Raw genomic sequence first — 17787 nt, 5'->3', positions numbered from 1 at the left:
AAAGGAGGAGAGGGTAGAGAAGGAATGATTATGCAGTCAGTGATATGAGCTGTCACTTCCCACTTTGTCCTGCTTGCAAGCCTGGTTTACCACTCTTGTCTTCTGAACCTTGATAATCATGTAATAGGACAAGGTCAAGGGCACTGTGAGCACCTTGTTCAGTCTCCCGTGGATTTAGCGCACTCTACTTTCCTCTCACCACATTTTCCCATTCTATCCATGAGACCTACACGGAAGACTCTAGAAACTGTTTTTGAAATCATTAGTTGCAGGGTTGGTTGAGGATTGAGGGAGAAGCAGCAGTGGCTTTCAGCCTTTGAAAATTTTGCTACATGACCAGGCATTCAGGAGACTTGCCTTCCTGGCCTTCCTGGCCTTCCTGGAGTACCATCTTAACCGTAGCTTTTGTTTTAACAGAGGTGTAGCTTTTGTTTTAACTGAGGTGTTATTTTATTTTATCTTTTGGCATTTAAATCCATTTTAATTGGCCTGAAGAGGCCAGTGTTTATGACTATTTGATAACACTCTTCATGATTTCTTTACATTCCCCCACCCCCACCTTTAAAAAAAAAATAAAAAACAAAAAACTTGGTCTTTTTCCCATCTCTACACCCAGGTGTTACTCTTGAGAAATCAGATCATTTGAGAACTAGTTAGTCTTCTTGGCTTCCGAAGCAGCTTATTTTCAGAGTCAGATTTTTGCTTGATTTTCCTGTTTACCCTTGATTGTTCCATTGTTTCCTATAGTGTGTGGTTGGCTTACCTATTACTTCATTTTTTTCCCTCGTGCTTGTCTTGTGCAAAAATAAACCAACCAGAACCTTGCTACAGGTGCTGTCTTCTCCTTCTGCAGGGCCACTGGTCATTCCCATTCAAATTGCACGTCTTAGTCTCGAACTTGCTACTTTACTACTGTCTGCCTGTTGATTTGGTAGCTTTGAAAACTCTCAAATCAAAACATTGTCATTTTGCTGAGGATCAGCATTCTTTTTTAAAAAAATTAATTTATTTATGTCTGCGTTGGGTCTTCGTTGCTTAGCGTGGGCTTTCTCTAGTTGCGACAAGCGGGGGCTACTCTTCATTGCAGTGCGCGGGCTTCTCATTGCGGTCGCTTCTTGTTGTGCAGCACAGGCTCTAGGCGTGTGGGCTTCAGTAGTTGTGGCACTCGGGCTTCAGTAGTTGTGGCTTGTGGGCTTAGTTGCTCCGTGGCATGTGGGATCTTCCTGGACCAGGGCTCGAACCCATGACCTCTACCTTGGCAAGAGGATTCTTAACCACTGCGCCACCAGGGAAGTCCAGGATCGGCATTCTTAAGCGTTGCTTTTTTAAAACCTTTCTACTCAGCTGTATTTCTAAGGAGCTGTATTTCCTTTAGTCAGTTCATGCAGTCGATGGTTTCCCAAACTTTCTTGCGTCTGTGCCCTTCCTGAGACCTTTCCAGGACTGTTGGGTTATCTGTTCATCTACCTCTGTCTGAACCACATCGGTGAACATAACGTTCCCCCACTCCTCCCCACCAACTGATCTTGCACTTTTCTGCTGCATGGTCGGCCAAGAAGCGTGAAGAAGCCCAGGAATCACATACCAAGTATGCTCTTCATGATGCATCAGAGTATTTCAGTGTATTGACTGGGAGAGAATAGCTTTTTCTACCAAGAAGCACAGTTACAGTGTTGCTTTATGAATTAGGCTGCTTGCTATGTTGGTCAGTGACATTCCAAGGGGGTCCGTTTTTTTTTAGTGTGACAAATTTTAAGTATAAAAATAAGGGGGAAAATTTGACTCCAGTGTTTCAGAGCCTTTTTGCAACGTGCCCTTTACCTTGGGAGACCCAGTTCCAATCTCATTCCTCATTATCAATCCCTCAGGCAGTGGAAGGATCCACTCAGACAAACCGGATTGTTGCTGACTCTGCAGAGGGGACCCACCCACTTTTAGTCTTTGCACACAGTGATTACATTCCTTTACAGGTTCCCTTCTGAATACCACGGAATTGCCCTTCAGAACTAGGACAGAGACTGTTTCTGCTTGAAATGCTAGTGTTAAGGATCCATTCATTCTTTCCACAAGCTTTTGCTTATTGAGTATCTACATTTGTCAAATACCAGGAAGAACAAAGAAATAATCCCTGCCCTGAGGGACTCTAGGGGAGTCTAGAAAGGAGACCGCTAGAGGCTGTATGTGTGAGGTTTGGTAGGAAACCAGGGCTGGAAGCATTTTCTGTTTACCAGCAGACGAAGCCATTTGAGCGCTGTCCCCTGCATGCCTGCATGTGTGTCACATACCTCTGTGCAGCATTCAGCATTTCCATCACTGAGGCCCACTGGCTTGGAAAAGGGAAAAGGGTGGTTTTATGTTCATACTAGTTTTCCAGCATAATGCTGCAGGAATAACAGTTCTCGGATTTACATTTTACATAGGCTGTACCTGTTGAGTATTGCTAAAATTTTGCTGTGGTAGGACATTGGAGAAAGAACCCGAATGTTAATGTTTTTCTCTTATTTAAATCAAGCTTATTCTTAAAATTGTTTCTTCTGTGATGTGCGCAGGGATAATTTAGACCTAGGTTCCGTCTTTGTTCTGGTATAATACTGTGTGGCCTTGGATAAGCTGCGCTGTTCCCTCTTTTGTAAAATTGAAATGAAAATATCCCGTTGCGTTTCGTGACGGTGAAATGAGATTTATTCATTTATAAATATATAACGGGATAAATAAAACATTTAGCATAGTGTCTGGTGCATGGTGGTTGTCTGGTGAATGTTCATTTACTTTCTCTTCCTCGTAGGCCCACATAGTTCTTGAAGGAGGTATTCTGTTAAAGAAAAGGTTAAAATTGTCTTTGGTAGGAACTCTTTGGGAAGCATTTTCTCCTAAAACAGGGTTATAAATTGTGTTTGGGTTCCCTGGAACCCAGTGACCCCTAATTTGCTGAACTGTCATATTAATACAGCTATGGCATGTGACCCACCATTTAGAGCCGTGTTTTACAAGGGGAACCTGTTGGTGGTCCCGCCGGAGGGGTTCTAGGTGCAGCCCTTGCCACAGTGACCATCCATGCTCATGCTCTGTTCCCTTGGACTTCTCGGGCTTCCGCAGCAGCAGGCCCCCGAAAGGTACTTCCATGGTGGGCAGTTGGGGCATGAGGCAAAGCTGGGGGCTCCTTTTAAATATTATTCTTAATTTTTTTACAATTGAGATAAAATTGACATATAACATTATATAACAGAATGATTCAGTAATTGTATATATTGCCAAATGATCACCACTGTAAGTCTAGTTACCATCCATCCGCACGCATAGTTACATTCTTTTTTTTTTTTGCAGTACGCGGGCCTCTCACTGTTGTGGCCTCTTCCGTTGCGGAGCACAGGCTCCGGACGCGCAGGCTCAGCGGCCATGGCTCACGGGCCCAGCCGCTCCGCGGCATGTGGGATCCTCCCAGACCGGGGCACGAACCCGTGTCCCCTGCATCGGCAGGTGGACTCTCAACCACTGCGCCACCAGGGAAGCCCTTTTTTTTCTCGTGATGAGAACTTTTAAGATCTACTCTCTCAGCAACTTTCAAATATACAGTACAGTATTATTAACTATAGTTACCATGCTGTACATTACATTCTCATGACTTACTTACTTCATAAGCTGAGGACTCTTACAGCTAAAGAATGAGGACTCCTGTTATGCTGGCAGTGACAGTGGCAAGAGGGTTAGATGGTTAGCATCCCGTTGAGTGCCTGCTGTGTACTAGGCACTGTGTTAGGGACTCTGATAGTTTTGTATTTTCATAACAATCTTATAAAATAGGTACTATTAACTCTCATTTTACAGATGAGAAAACGGAGGCTTAGAAACATACAACTGGCAAGTGGTACAGTTGAGATTTGAACTGAGGACTTTGTGCTTTTCTATCATACACACCACCTTTGTGAAGACAGAGAGGAGAATCAGGCACTGAAACCCATTAGCTATGAAAAGGGCTGAGAAATGAGGGGCAACAGGATGGCATTACTTCTGTAAGGGTAAAGGATTTAGGTGTGCAGCTATGTAAATTCAGCTCTGAGATGGGCAGTGGAGGTCACTGCAGGGCTCTTCCATTCCTACTTCGAGCTCTTTGGTTGCGCATTATGGAGTGGGAGAAAGGCGATCACTGCCAGGGTGGAAACAGAGTTGGTACTGGGGAGAGGGATGGGAAGTCCCTAGTGATGGGAAGGAAAGGGCAGCTCCTACAGCTGTAACGGCCAAGCCAATCATTTATTTATAAGAATGTTCAGATGCTGGGTGCTCACAATCAGAGGCTCCCTTTCCTTATGGAGAATGGCGCTGTTAGTGTGTGTAGGACCTAGTTCTCTCGGACTCACTTCTTTTTCCTCCAGCAGAAACCCCGCCTTTTTTCTCTTCTGAATTTTTTTAAGCTTTTGCCTCCTAGAGTTCCAGTGTCTTTCTCATGTTTGCCTGTCTCATTCACCTTTCCTCCTCTGATCCTGTCGACTTAACAGGGCAGTCATCCTTGTTAAATACTTCTCTATTCTAGAACTACTCAGAACACCTTATGAATCCGCATCAGTTCTCTGAAAGCTCATGCCTCCTGCCCATTCCTAGCCTTAGAGCTGGTCCCGTCCTCAGTGAGCCCAGACTGTGCTGTTTCTGAGCTCCTTAACTTCGTAATCGACAGCCACTTAAGTGACGCAGTGCTCAGACTCTTTTGGAGGAACGTGTTTTCCAATGGAATCTTTGGTGACATTATGTTCATATTACAGATACTTTAGTTGATTTCGATAGGCCAATTTATTATGTGTCACCTCTCCCTCAAGTTCTTTAAATTTAGCTTGGGTATCACCTCCTTCGAGAAGCTTTTCTTAGTCATCCCCAAGTTTAAGTTTTTTGTAGTTTTTTTTTTTCTAAGTTTTTCTCTATATTCTAGTATCCATACAACTTCTCATACCATATCGTTCTTGTCTGTCTGAATTGCCTCTTGACTTTGAGCTCCTTGAGAGCAGGGGCCATTTTTTATCTATCCCTAGCACCTGGGAGAATATAATCCCCGGAACATAAGGTTTATCATGCATGTATGCATTCAAAAAAATTAATTGTATTTAAATGTACCAAATGTTGCAACACCTCCGCTGTGTAACGTGTTTTTTGCAACTTCCTCCTCCGATCCAGTTTGAGGAGGTTTAGTTTTCCCTTTTTGTGAAATGTGGTGCTGTTTAGAAACGATTCTGAAAGACACAGTATAGAGACTTCCATTTGCTGCGTTCCTCCAGATGGGGTGAGGTTGCGTGTTTATTCAGCACACTGTTGGGGAGCATTTGCTTTGACAGCCCTCTGTGCCCCCGTTAACTACACATAGCTTCCCCACTCTTTGTCCTCTCTCCTAACGTTCCCCTCTCCCTCCTCAGCCGTTCCGTGAAAGAGCAGTTATATTCATTGTCTCTAGCTCCTCGCTTTTCCCTGACTTTTCAGCCTGTTACGTCCTGGCTTCTGCTCCTACCCCTCCAGTGAAGCTAGTCTTGCTGGGGCAGTTCTGACCTTGTGAATTGGCTGAGTCCAAGAAATGCTTCCTCAGTCACCTCTGCTGCATTTGACCTGGTTGACCATCCTCCTTGAAACTCTGTGGCTTTGTCACTTATAGTCCTTGCCACTACTTTCCTCAACACTAAGTCCTGTTGGTTTGGTTTTGTTTGTTCGTTTAGTCATCCATTCCTTCACTCAACAAATCTGAGTTACTTCTCCCCAAGGCTAGTTCCTGAGGCTGTTGGCAGTGAACAAGACGGATGTGGTCCTTGCTCTCACGGAGCCTACAGTCCAGCTGGAGAGTAGCCGTTTATTCATTTAACTCCACAAATATCTACTTAGTGCCTCCTGCTTTCCAGCTACCGCTGTGCCTAGATTCCAAATAGATAATCATGTAGGGGCTTCCCTGGTGACACAGTGGTTGATGGTCCGCCTGCCGATGCAGAGGACACGGGTTCGTGCCCCGGTCCGGGAAGATCCCACATGCTGCGGAGCGGCTGGGCCCGTGAGCCATGGCCACTGAGCCTCTGCGTCCCAAGCCTGTGCTCTGCAACGGGAGAGGCCACAACAGTGAGAGGCCCGCATACGGCAAAAAAAATAAAAAATAAAAAATAAAAAGTCATTGTGATGATCAGTGAGAATATATGTTGCTTGCAGATATTAAAAAAAAAAGATAATCCTGTAAATTATCTACGTGCTTTAAAGACATACAGGATGCTATGAGAACCTGTAATAAGGGTACCTCTTCTAGTTTGGGGAGGGGGTAGGGATCGGTCAGGGAAGAGGGCCTTGAGGAAGGAACACTTAATGGAAGCTTGAATTGGCCAAGTAAGAAAACGTAGATGGCAGCAGGGGTTGGTAGGGCTGGGAGACAGGGAGGGATAGTTAGTTGCACTTGTTACTTACAAAGTTATCAATCGCTGTAACGTCTGAAGAATGAAATTCTGCTCTTGTCATTCACCGTTGTCGTAAGCTCTACGACAGAGACATGCAGACTTCTTTATTAGAGCATCCATGGGGTCCTGGTTCTCCTTCCTGGTCAGTGATCATTTTGAAATCTCTATCTTGCAGCACCAAAGAGGTTTGTTTTTAGCCATTGATTGATTGATTGATTGATTGATTGATTGATTGCGGTACGCGGGCCTCTGACTGTTGTGGCCTCTCCCGTTGCGGAGCACAGGCTCCAGACGCGCAGGCTTAGTGGCCTCGGCTCACGGGCCCAGCCGCTCCGCGGTACGTGGGATCCTCCCGGACTGGGGCATGAACCCGCGTCCCCTGCATCGGCAGGCGGACTCCCAACCACTGCGCCACCAAGGAAGCCCTGTTTTTAGTCTTGATGAAAAATCAGGACATGTGTGTGAGAGGATAATTAACCAGGTACGCTGAGTGGCATAGTTAAATATTATTAGAATTCAGAGAAGGGCACTGTCACGTAGATATGGAGTGATAGTGGTGGGCATCGGAGGTAGTGAGGCTTGAATGGAAGAGAGAGACTCAGAAAAGCAGAGAAGAAAGGAACCAGGCATTTCCAGTAGAGAGAAAAGAGAGAGAACAAAGGCAGGCGAGTGGGAATTCAGTGTTGCAGTTAGGGACGGGGTTACTGTCCCCTGTAGGCCTCGACAGAGCCTGCTTTTGGCCTGGTGACAGAAGAGGACCTGGAAGGACTTTGAATACAAGGCTAGGGAATTGGGACTTAATCATTTGAGCAGAGAGGTGGTACATGTGGGACACTGTTTTAGAGTAAATCTGGCAGTGATTGGCTTCAAAGCTAGGCAGTGAGACATGAGAATGCCTGGTCAGTAGTTCAGTTCAGCGGATGTTTATGGAGCATGTCCTGTGTGGCATGGGGAAGGGAAAGGGATGAATGAGCGAGAGAGCGCTTGCCTGGGGAACCTAAAGACATGTGCAAGATCCTATCGGTGGTTGGGCTTTTGAGAGAAGGACAAGGAGCCAGAGGCGAGATGGGCTTTTTTTTTTTTTAACATCTTTATTGGAGTATAATTGCTTTACAATGGTGTGTTAGTTTCTGCTTTACAACAAAGTGAATCAGCTATACACATACCTATATCCCCGTATCTCCTCCCTTTTGCGTCTCCCTCCCACCCTCCCTATCCCACCCCTCTAGGTGGTCACAAAGCACTGAGCTGATCTCCCTGTGCTATGCGGCTGCTTCCCACTAGCTAACTATTTTACATTTGGTAGTGTATATATGTCCATGCCACTCTCTCACTTTGTCTCAGCTTACCCTTCCCGCTCCCCGTGTCCTCAAGTCCATTCTCTACATCTGCATCTTTATTCCTGTCCTGCCCCTGGGTTCTTCATAACCATTTTTTTTTAAGATTCCATATATATGTGTGTTAGCATACGGTATTTGTTTTTCTCTTTCTGACTTACTTCACTCTGTATGACAGACTCGAGGTCCATCCACCTCTCTACAAACAACTCAATTTCGTTTCTTTTTATGGCTGAGTAATATTCCATTATATATATGTGCCACATCTTCTTTATCCATGCATCTGTCGATGGACACTTAGGTTGCTTCCATATCCTGGCTATTGTAAATAGAGCTGCAATGAACATTGTGGTACATGACTCTTTTTGAATTATGGTTTTCTCAGGGTATATGCCCAGTAGTGGGATTGCTGGGTCGTATGGTAGTTCTGTTTTTAGTTTTTTAAGGAACCTCCATACTGTTCTCCATAATGGCTGTATCAGTTTGCATTCCCACCAACCGTGCAAGAGGGTTCCCTTTTTTCCACACCCGGAAGATGGGCTTTTGAGAGAAGGACAAGGAGCCAGAGGGGAGGTGGGCCCCTCCCTTCCCCACGCCCACAGGTTTTCAGGGTTTGGCAAGCTGTGGTCCACAGGCCAAATCCATACAGACGCCAGTTTTTGTAGAATGGTTTTCACATTTTAAAATTATTTTTAAAATCAAAAGAACATTATTTCATGATATATGAAAATGATATGAAATTCAGATTTCATTGTCCATAAATAAAGTTTTTTTGGAGCACAGCCTTGCTTGTCCATTTATATATTGTCTATGGTTACTGTCACATACAGCAGCGGAGTTGAGTGGCTGTGAGAGAGACCGCATGGCCCACAAGGCCCTTGAATCATACGCACCCTCTCCTCAGATCCTCCTTCTCTGAAACTGAATGTCCTTCCCCCTACCTGAGGCTTTTCCCTCCACCCAGGCTTTTAAATATCCTTGTGGTCTTTATGTTCCTCCCAGATCCGCAGCTTCTTTCTTCCAGAACCTTTCTCCTTCCAGATACGCTCAAGACCTGTCTTACTTCAAACGGACAAACAACACTTCATCAACTCAAAAGTCCACTTGTGCTGCTGCTCTCCATCTCCAGTCTCTATCCCCGCCTTTGATTATTCACCTTCGTCCAGACTTCTGACCTCATCAGTCCATTAAAGGTAGTCATGCTGAGTCATTGGTGAATTCCTAGTAGTTTTCCCAGTCCTATCTTCCTTGTTTTCTCTGACATTTAACATTTCGATCATTGTCTTTTCCTTGAGACTCTTCATCTTTTGGCTTCTGTGACATCCGTCTCCTTTGCTTCTCTTGCTAATTCCGCAGCCCTGTCTCCCACTCATCCATCAATGGCTTCTCTTCTTTGACCAGTTCTTTAAACACTGGTGACATTCAGGAGCCCATCCTTTGTCCTCGTAGCCAAGATTTTACTGAGCATCTACTATATGTCAGTCCCTGTATTGAAATACTTTACGCAGATTATTCCTAATTATTACAACAACCCCAAAAAGATCGATTTTGTTTCCTTCTTATAAACAGGAAATTGAGACTCAGCTTAAGTAATTTTCCAAAGGTTACACAGTAAGTGGCAGAGCTGGGGCTTGAACCAGCCTGCTTTAGTGTACAGTAAAGTCATCCATTATCTGTGTACCAGAGACTCCTGCTGTAGACTTTCTTTTTAGCTTCCAGCCTTTACGTCTGTCTACTAGACATTTCTACCTGGCAACACCTCAAACCCAACTTATCGTCTCTCCCCAACCCCCATCCAGTCCAGAATTGGTATGTGACCATCTCTTTGGTCATCCCGGCCCCAGTCACGGGAGTTGATCTTGACTTTGCCTCTCCCCGACCGCTGCCATGCACCCAGCTGTCACTACAGCCACTCATTTCTCCCCTTTTAACTTCTCTGCAATTCATCTCTCATGATGTCCACTATCACTTCCCTAGTTCGGATTCTTCTCATCTCTGTCTTGGACTGTTGTCTCCCTTCTCTTAATTTCTACCCCTTCTTCTATTCTCTCAGCCTTCCAGTCTGTCTTCCATAGCTTCCAGAATGATCTTTTCTAAACCCCACATCTGACTGTGTTGCTGTGTTGGTTAAAACCTACTGATGGCTCCCATTGTCCTATTCCTCTACTCCATAGCTTAACTAAGGAGGCTTCACCTTATTTTTCTGGATTCTTTTTCCAGTCTCTTACCTACTCAGGTGTGTTTGTGGTCCCCTGTACCAGCATACTCATGTATCTCTCCAATGTAGTTCTCAAGGTGTTACTTCTTTCTGGAATGCCCATCTCTTCCAGTTTGTCTGAGGAACATTTTTTCAGTTTAATCCCTAAAAAATGGACAAATAGGCAAACCAAAAAACACCCTCAGTTCAGAGAGAGTGCCTCAGCTTCTGAGCCTTCACTGTGTCCAGTCTTTCTTAGAGGGGTTAGGTTTCCCTTTTTTATGCTTCCCAAGCACCGCGGGTGTGTATCTGTTGTCCGACTCCACACAGTGTATAATAATTTGTGCACATCTGCCTCATTAAAATGGTGCTCTTTAAAGACAGAGCTTTATGTCTTGTTTGCCTTTTTATCTGTGGTATCTAACTCGTTGCCTGGGACATAGTAGTTCATTAACTGTTGAATGAATACCAATAGTGTGGCGAGATCTATGGACTGAAGCTTTGGAGAAAGATGAGGATTAAAGGATGAAGATGTTTGCTAAAGCTGAAGAATAGGCAGAACTAGCACCTTGATATGTATAGCATCAGATCAATGACAAAGTCTTTCCACAGATGCTTTATCTCATTTTGTTCTGCTCAGAAGCGCCGTCAGACAGGCAGGGCAGGCACTCAGTTTTGCCTTTTAGAAATGAAAAATCTTTAGTTCAGAGACGTGAAAAGACCTACCCAAAGTCCTGAACCTAAGTGCCAGAATTCAGTCTTCTCCAGCCAAGGCTATGATGCTTCCCCTGAACCAGTGGAGAGATGGGGAAGGTTTGGGAGATGAGAGAGAAGTTTTGGGCTAAACCTACATTTACAGGTTAAAGAAAAGGAGTGAGTGGCTCAGGGAAGACAATAAAGAGCCCCAGAGAATTCCTGTGTGGTGAAAGACAAGTTTTCAGAAGGAGAAGGCATTGTTGATGAGATTTTTTTTCAAATACTAAAAGAAAATTGGGAAGGAGGAAAGAGTTTTACCACCAGGAAGCTCAAGAGAAGGGTTTCGTCCAGTGAAGCCCACCTGGCCGGGTGGTTCCACAGGCGTTGAGGGAGGTGGAGGCACCTGTGGATAGCACCCTTTCCAGAAGGGTGATGGTGGGAAGGAGACCAATAGGCTGGCAGTTTGAGAAACGTCGTACTACCAGATATTCCGAGAAATTCATGGTACATTTTTTTCATTCTGTAGACCTGAAAATAATGCAGTGGAAATTATGCTAGTACATAACTGTGATAGTATACCTATGACTGAGTATATAAATTTCAGAATGTTTTAAACTCAATTTAACATTGGTCAATTCCAATCAAGATATAGTGCCAGAGGGCAGGATGTTCAATCAAGCCTTAAAGTCAAATTGTATTTGAATATGGGTAAGTGCAATAGTATGTGCCCACCTATGGGAGTAGACGTTTACTAGTCTGAAAACACTGTTCTTATATTCATTTAGAGTGTTTACCTACCTACAGGCTTGCCTCTTGGGCATTAGTCTCATCATTTGTCGTCCAGGTGTAATTTGGTCAACGGGAAGATTTTCCTCACTTCTGTTAGAGGGTGTTTTCTGTGTTGATGATAAAAACCTGTGTGTTTCATCTGCATCTCCTGAGAGCCAAGCCCTGCGGGGAGTTAGTCCCTGAGCAGCTCTTTTGTCCCACTGACAAGGTGTCTTCTGTCTGCCAGGTAAAGCGGTACCAGTGCACCTTTGAGGGCTGTCCCCGCACCTACAGCACAGCAGGCAACCTGCGCACCCACCAGAAGACCCACCGGGGAGAGTACACCTTTGTCTGTAATCAGGAGGGCTGTGGCAAGGCCTTCCTCACCTCCTACAGCCTCAGGATCCACGTGCGGGTGCACACGAAGGAGAAGCCGTTTGAGTGCGACGTGCAGGGCTGTGAGAAGGCATTCAACACGCTATACAGGTCAGCCCATTCCTCCCTGCACCTCCAGCCTCTGACCCCAGCTCTGTCCTGACTGCAGAGCTCTCCCTGCACGGTGCAGACGTTCACTTTCAGGGCTTTAAAGAGGGCAGTAATGCTCAACTGTTGACAGTTCATTAGAGCAACTTGTCACTTAAAGATTGACACATACTGGGTTGGTTAAAAATCAAGAGTCCATTTGTGTCTGGATTCATATCTCCTGGAATGACATCCTGGCCTCAGGATTTTAATATTTAGCATAGAATAATATCTCCTGTTGGCTCAGGAGCTTGGAACCAAGGTTTCTTTCACTTCCTTCCCTGCCTCACCTTAAAGATTAACTTTTTTCTACCCCCAAGAAATGGGGAGTGGTCCACTCAGCCATTTCCCTTTTCCACCGTTTGTGTCAAGAGACTTATATTAGTGTTCAACATTGCGTATAAAATAGCACACATAATAAATACTAGCTAACACTTAAAAAGCACTCATTGTGTGCTAGGAAGTGTCCTGAGTGCTGATCCTCACAGCCACTGCTCAGGAAATGGAAGCACGGAGAGGTTTTGCAACTGGTTCAAGGTCCCCCTTCTGGTAGAGGAGAACAGAATTTGAGTCCCAGGCAGCCTGGCTCCAGCGTCACACTCACACCACTACGCCATATACTTCTCTGAATTTCTCTTTGAGCACAAAATGTTGGATACTAATGTATTATGGCTATAGAATTCTTATGCACTTGACCCTGACGCACATTAAGCTGACGTGGGAAGGCTCTGTAGTACATTATGACAAAGGGGATTTCTCTGGGGTATCTTGCAGGCTGAAAGCACATCAGAGGCTTCACACAGGGAAGACGTTTAACTGTGAATCTGAAGGCTGCAGCAAGTACTTCACCACGCTCAGTGATCTGAGGAAGCACATTCGAACCCATACAGGAGAAAAGCCATTTCGGTGGGTCTTGCTGTTTTCTATCTATCACTGACCAGGTTTCAGCTGAGTGTTTTGATGTACTCTAAAATATTTCAAAGTGGAAAGGAAATTCCCTTCGCTGGTTCTTTGGGCAGTGTTTGCTTTCCCCAGGATAGTTGTAACCAACTACTGCAGATTGGAGGAGTGGTGATGGATTCCAAGAGCATCCCTACCTACTCTGCGGATGGTGGCCTCTCTGCCTCATTCTTTCCCTTTCTTTCTTTCTTTTTTTAAAAAATAAATTTATTTATTTTATTTATTATTTTTTTATTTTTGGCTGCATTGGGTCTTTGTTACTGCACACGGGCTTTCTCTAGTTGCACTGCGCGGGCTTCTCATTGTGGTGGCTTCTCTTGTTGCAGAGCACATGGGCTTCAATAATTGTGGCACGCAGGCTCGGTAGTTGTGGCTTGCCGGCCCTAGAGCACAGGCTCAGTAGTTTTGGCGCACAGGCTTAGTTGGCTCTGCGGCATGTGAGATCTTCCTGGACCAGGGCTGGAACCCATGTCCCCTGCATTGGCAGGTGGATTCTTAAGCACTCTGCCACCAGGGAAGCCTCCCCACCCCTTTATTTTCAAGAAACGTTTGTTGAAACTCACGTGGTGGGTACTTTTGTCAGTGCTAGAGAAATACTAAGATACCGGCTCTCCTTTTGAGAACCTTAGTCTGGTGGAAAAGAACCACAAGTAACCAGATAGTATCTGAGACTGAGATGCTGAAAGAGCTTTGAGCACAGAGGCAGGGATACGTACCTAAGAAGAGGTGAGGAGGGAAGGGGGAAATGAGGGGAAATGAGGGGTAGGGATGCTTAGGCTACTGGTTCAGGTATTTTTTTCTTTTATCACTTGTTTGGTTGTTGCTTTGTAATATGTCATGTGTACATACAAACATATAGGAGTATCCATTTTTATCTGTAGATTTCAATTTATATATATATATACATATATGGACACACATATATATTTAATTGATGCATGTATAAATATAAGCTTGAAGGAAGGAATTGTATCATCTACTTTCTCCTCTGCTCATAGCATTTAGCGTGGTTCTGGGCATTCAGCAGGGATTGAAGAACAACTTTGGGATGATTATATGACATTTTTAACAAGGTAATCAGTTTATAAGGATTCCCCCTAAATGTAATATAGATATATTACTGAAAATGGCCCATAAACAATGTCTTTGAATTTGACAGGAGGGATTGCTCTTATGTTCATGGCATTAAATATGCTACCTTTCTGTTCTCAAATCACTCATCTCATTAGGATACCTAGAAATTGAAAAGTCTTCAGGGACAGTCAACTCTTAAACACCAATTAAATGGAAATGTGTTTCAAAAATTACAGATGCATTCCTGAGTCATGGCCCCTCTAAAAACAAGAGTATTTAGATTCTAGTTGGTTACTCTCCAACTGCTGTGAAGCTTGGGTTACTTTTTTCCCCATAGGGCTGTCAAGGGGACTCTGATTTCTATTCAATCACACGCATTTTTGTCATGATTAAAACTGCTAATTTTTCTTGAATGTTAGATGGGGCTTTAGACTCAATGATTTTATGTACTTAAAAAGTAATATGCTTGGGCTTCCCAGGTGGCACAGTGGTTGAGAGTCCGCCTGCCGATGCAGGGGACACGGGTTCGTGCCCCGGTCCGGGAAGATCCCACATGCCGCGGAGCGGCTGGGCCCGTGAGCCATGGCCGCTGAGCCTGCGTGTCCGGAGCCTGTGCTCCGCAACAGGAGAGGCCACAACAGTGAGAGGCCCGCGTACCTCAAAAAAAAAAAAAAAAAAAAAAAAAAGTAATGTGCTTTAGAGAAGCTTTCTATTTAAAGAAATAAAATATGTTGGCTTATAAGAAAATGCATTCATTGTCATGTAAATAGTTACTGAATGCCTGCTATGTGCAAGACTACAGCAGATGTAAAGAACTACATGCACCTTGCCCTCAAGGGAATTAAAATCTAGGAGAACAGATAACAAATGTATACACATAGAGCTAAAATAAGATTGGGAATGACAGGTGCCATAAAAGCAGCATGTAGATAAATGCCCTAGGAGTTCTAAGGAGGGAAATATTACCTCTAGCTTTGGTTATCAAGAAAGTAAAGGAGAAAAGCTCTCTGAAGGTTATAGATAATTATATTACAGCCAGTATATTCTGACTGATTTTGTTCTAGTGTTGTATTTCAGGCCCCATGCCTACGTGAGAGCCTCTGTACCCACCACTGATATTCCTTATATTCCATTTGCAGTAGATTTTCCATATGTGTTCTCATTGTCAATAGAATTCTGTTGTGTAGTTCATCAGAAGGCTTGTATTGTTAGGGCTCTCAACATGTGCCTTACTTGTAGAACAAGAAATACTTATCGTGGGCCAACCTCTCCCTCTGATCCCAGTTTTGTCACCTTACTTTTCCAGGGACCTGTCATCATTCCCATCTGTAAAACCAGTTTCACTGAGCTGATCTTAGTGTTCTGAGCAGTTGTTTTCATTTAAGTTTGTATTTACAAGAGATAGTGAAGATAAAGGTCTATTAGCTAATGACTGCTGTCCTCTCTGCTTAAACAACTTACTTAGGTGTGATCATGATGGCTGTGGAAAAGCATTTGCAGCAAGCCACCACCTTAAAACTCACGTCCGTACACATACTGGTGAGTTTCGGCTAATTTTTATCTTGTAACCTTCATTGAGTCAGTAAATATCTGTACTTCCATTGAGACCTGTAGAGCTTTGTGGAGAGAGCAAGCCTAATCATTTGGCCTTCACCTATAATGTTTGAGTTTCTTTCAGAGGTAAAAAGGATCTAAAGATTGGACTCAGGAGTCCAACCTTAAGAAATAAAACCAATGCAGAGATTCTCAGAAAAGAATCTGGGGGGAAAAAACTAATCTTCTCTTTTAACTTCCCAGGAGCAGGCCATTCTCAGTGCTTTGCTCTACATTAAATTTTAGGACTGGAATGATTAACTTGTAATTTATCCAACTTATTACTTGAACCCTTATTAGAATATTTACTTCCCTCTGTTAGGGGAAAGTACATGTCTTAATCCAGTGAAATGATTTTATGGTAAAATTAATACCTCTTGTCATTCTTGCAGGTGAAAGACCCTTTTTCTGCCCCAGTAATGGCTGTGAGAAAACGTTCAGCACTCAATACAGTCTCAAAAGTCACATGAAAGGTCACGATAACAAAGGAAATTCATACAGTGCACTTCTAAATCACAATGGATCAGAGGTGTGCAGTGTTTTGTCTCTTGTTTTGATCTGGGCACCATAGAACAGCAACAGTTGTTTGTATATCAAAATAAAAGGTTAAAATGCCTTCTCTCTAAATCTGTTAGTGAGAGAGAAGAAATCAGTGTCAAGATCTATGTCTTTGTGATGAGGTGGTGGAAGCCAGAAATTTCACCAGGCTCCCTGTGCTTCAGCCCCTGATTCGGCTCCACCTCCCCTCTGTCAGGTGTGGTGGAAGAGATGTCTTGGAACCAGAGGTCTCAGAATGGCTTCCAAAGTGTCAACCAGGTGCTCTCAAAGGGTGTTATTTTCCCATTCATGTCTATAAAATGGTACATCTGCACTTGAGTTTGGGACATGAGTTAATGATTTGCTTCACACATTCATTAATCCATCATTGGAGACCCAGGCGGAGTCTGGGGGGTCCCCTGCCCTTTTGAATTGTCTGCAGACCAAAAGGTTTGAGAGCCACCGCCTTAAGGCACTGAACCACAGAACAAGACTCTGCGGACTTTTAGGTGGTTTTGTCTGTTCTTTACCAAGCCCTTCCACCACATCTCCCTCTCCTCTACAGCTTCTTTCCAGAGAGGTACTGGGATAAATTTACTGTTATTACTTCTGATATGGTTATTGGGTAACTTACCTTATGTCTTTTGAACCCAGGAACTGAGAATTGTTATTATTTTGCTATTTCATAGATAAAGAAACTGAAGCACACTGACCCCCCTTTGAATAATGCGGTTCTTAAAGTATGTAATACAGTTTTGATTTGGGGAAAGGCAGCATAATTTAATTCTGTGGTTTCTAATTTTTAAAGAACAAAGGATCCCTTTAAAAGGACTCTGATTTGAATGTGTTTTATTAGTAATAACTCCCCCTGTGTTTTATTAGTAACAATAACTAATATTTACTGAATTTTTACTATATGCCAAGTACTGTGCTGTTTTTCTGTGAATTATCTCACTCACAAGAGGTCAGTATTGTTATTATTCCCATATCACTGATAAAGAAACCTGAGGCAAGGAGAAATTAAATAACTTGCCTAAATATCCAAAGCTTATAATTAGTCCCCTTTAGGCAGGCAGGCTGATTCCAGAGCCTGGTTCTTGACCCCTATGTCATAAGAGGCAAAACAGCACTGGTTGGGCTTCCCTGGCGGCGCAGTGGTTGAGAGTCCACCTGCTGATGCAGGGGACACGGGTTCGTGCCCCGGTCCGGGAGGATCCCATATGCTGCGGAGCGGCTGGGCCCGTGAGCCATGGCCGCTGAGCTTGCGCGTCCAGAGCCTGTGCTCTGCGACGGGGGAGAGGCCACAACAGTGAGAGGCCCACGTACCGCAAAAAACAAGACAAAACAAAGCAAAAAGCCAGCACTGGTTGCGAAGAGTGTGAATTCACATCCAGGCTCCACAACTAGTCACATGACCTTAGGCAAATGACTTCTTTGCACCCCAGTCTCTTCCTCTGTAAAACCAGATGAAAATACTAAGATTTGAGAGTGTTTGTGTACAAAGCTGCATTTATGAAGTCATGATAAATTTTCTTGTTTTTGTAACAATCTGAGGACAGTTTCTTGCCACAGTCTCTATGCATTGGAGGGCCCTAGTGCACAGTGCCCAGACCTCACCTACTCTGGATGGCTGTTCGCTCCCCAGGGGAGGGAATCTCCTCTAGTCTCAGTCTTTCAGTGCCATCGAGATTGCCTT

At 44.1% G+C, this 17787-nt stretch overlaps 1 protein-coding gene across 5 annotated transcripts in view; it reads left to right on the top strand.

Moving 5' to 3' along the window:
* MTF1 (metal regulatory transcription factor 1) overlaps nt 1-17787 on the top strand; it is a 41773-nt gene that overhangs the window by 6183 nt on the left and 17803 nt on the right. For 4 of the 5 annotated variants that reach the window (XM_060089521.1, XM_060089520.1, XM_060089524.1 and 1 more), the window contains exons 3-7: nt 11653-11891; nt 12702-12833; nt 15427-15500; nt 15947-16083; nt 16781-16831. In XM_060089521.1, the coding sequence (XP_059945504.1) occupies nt 11653-11891; nt 12702-12833; nt 15427-15500; nt 15947-16083; nt 16781-16831 (633 nt within the window). The remainder of the gene's footprint in view (nt 1-11652; nt 11892-12701; nt 12834-15426; nt 15501-15946; nt 16084-16780; nt 16832-17787) is intronic. The other variant, XM_060089522.1, reaches the window with a different exon arrangement.

The sequence above is a fragment of the Mesoplodon densirostris genome, chromosome 2 (genome assembly GCF_025265405.1).
Source record: "Mesoplodon densirostris isolate mMesDen1 chromosome 2, mMesDen1 primary haplotype, whole genome shotgun sequence".
Taxonomy (NCBI): domain Eukaryota; kingdom Metazoa; phylum Chordata; class Mammalia; order Artiodactyla; family Ziphiidae; genus Mesoplodon; species Mesoplodon densirostris.
This window is presented reverse-complemented; position numbering and strand designations above follow the sequence as displayed.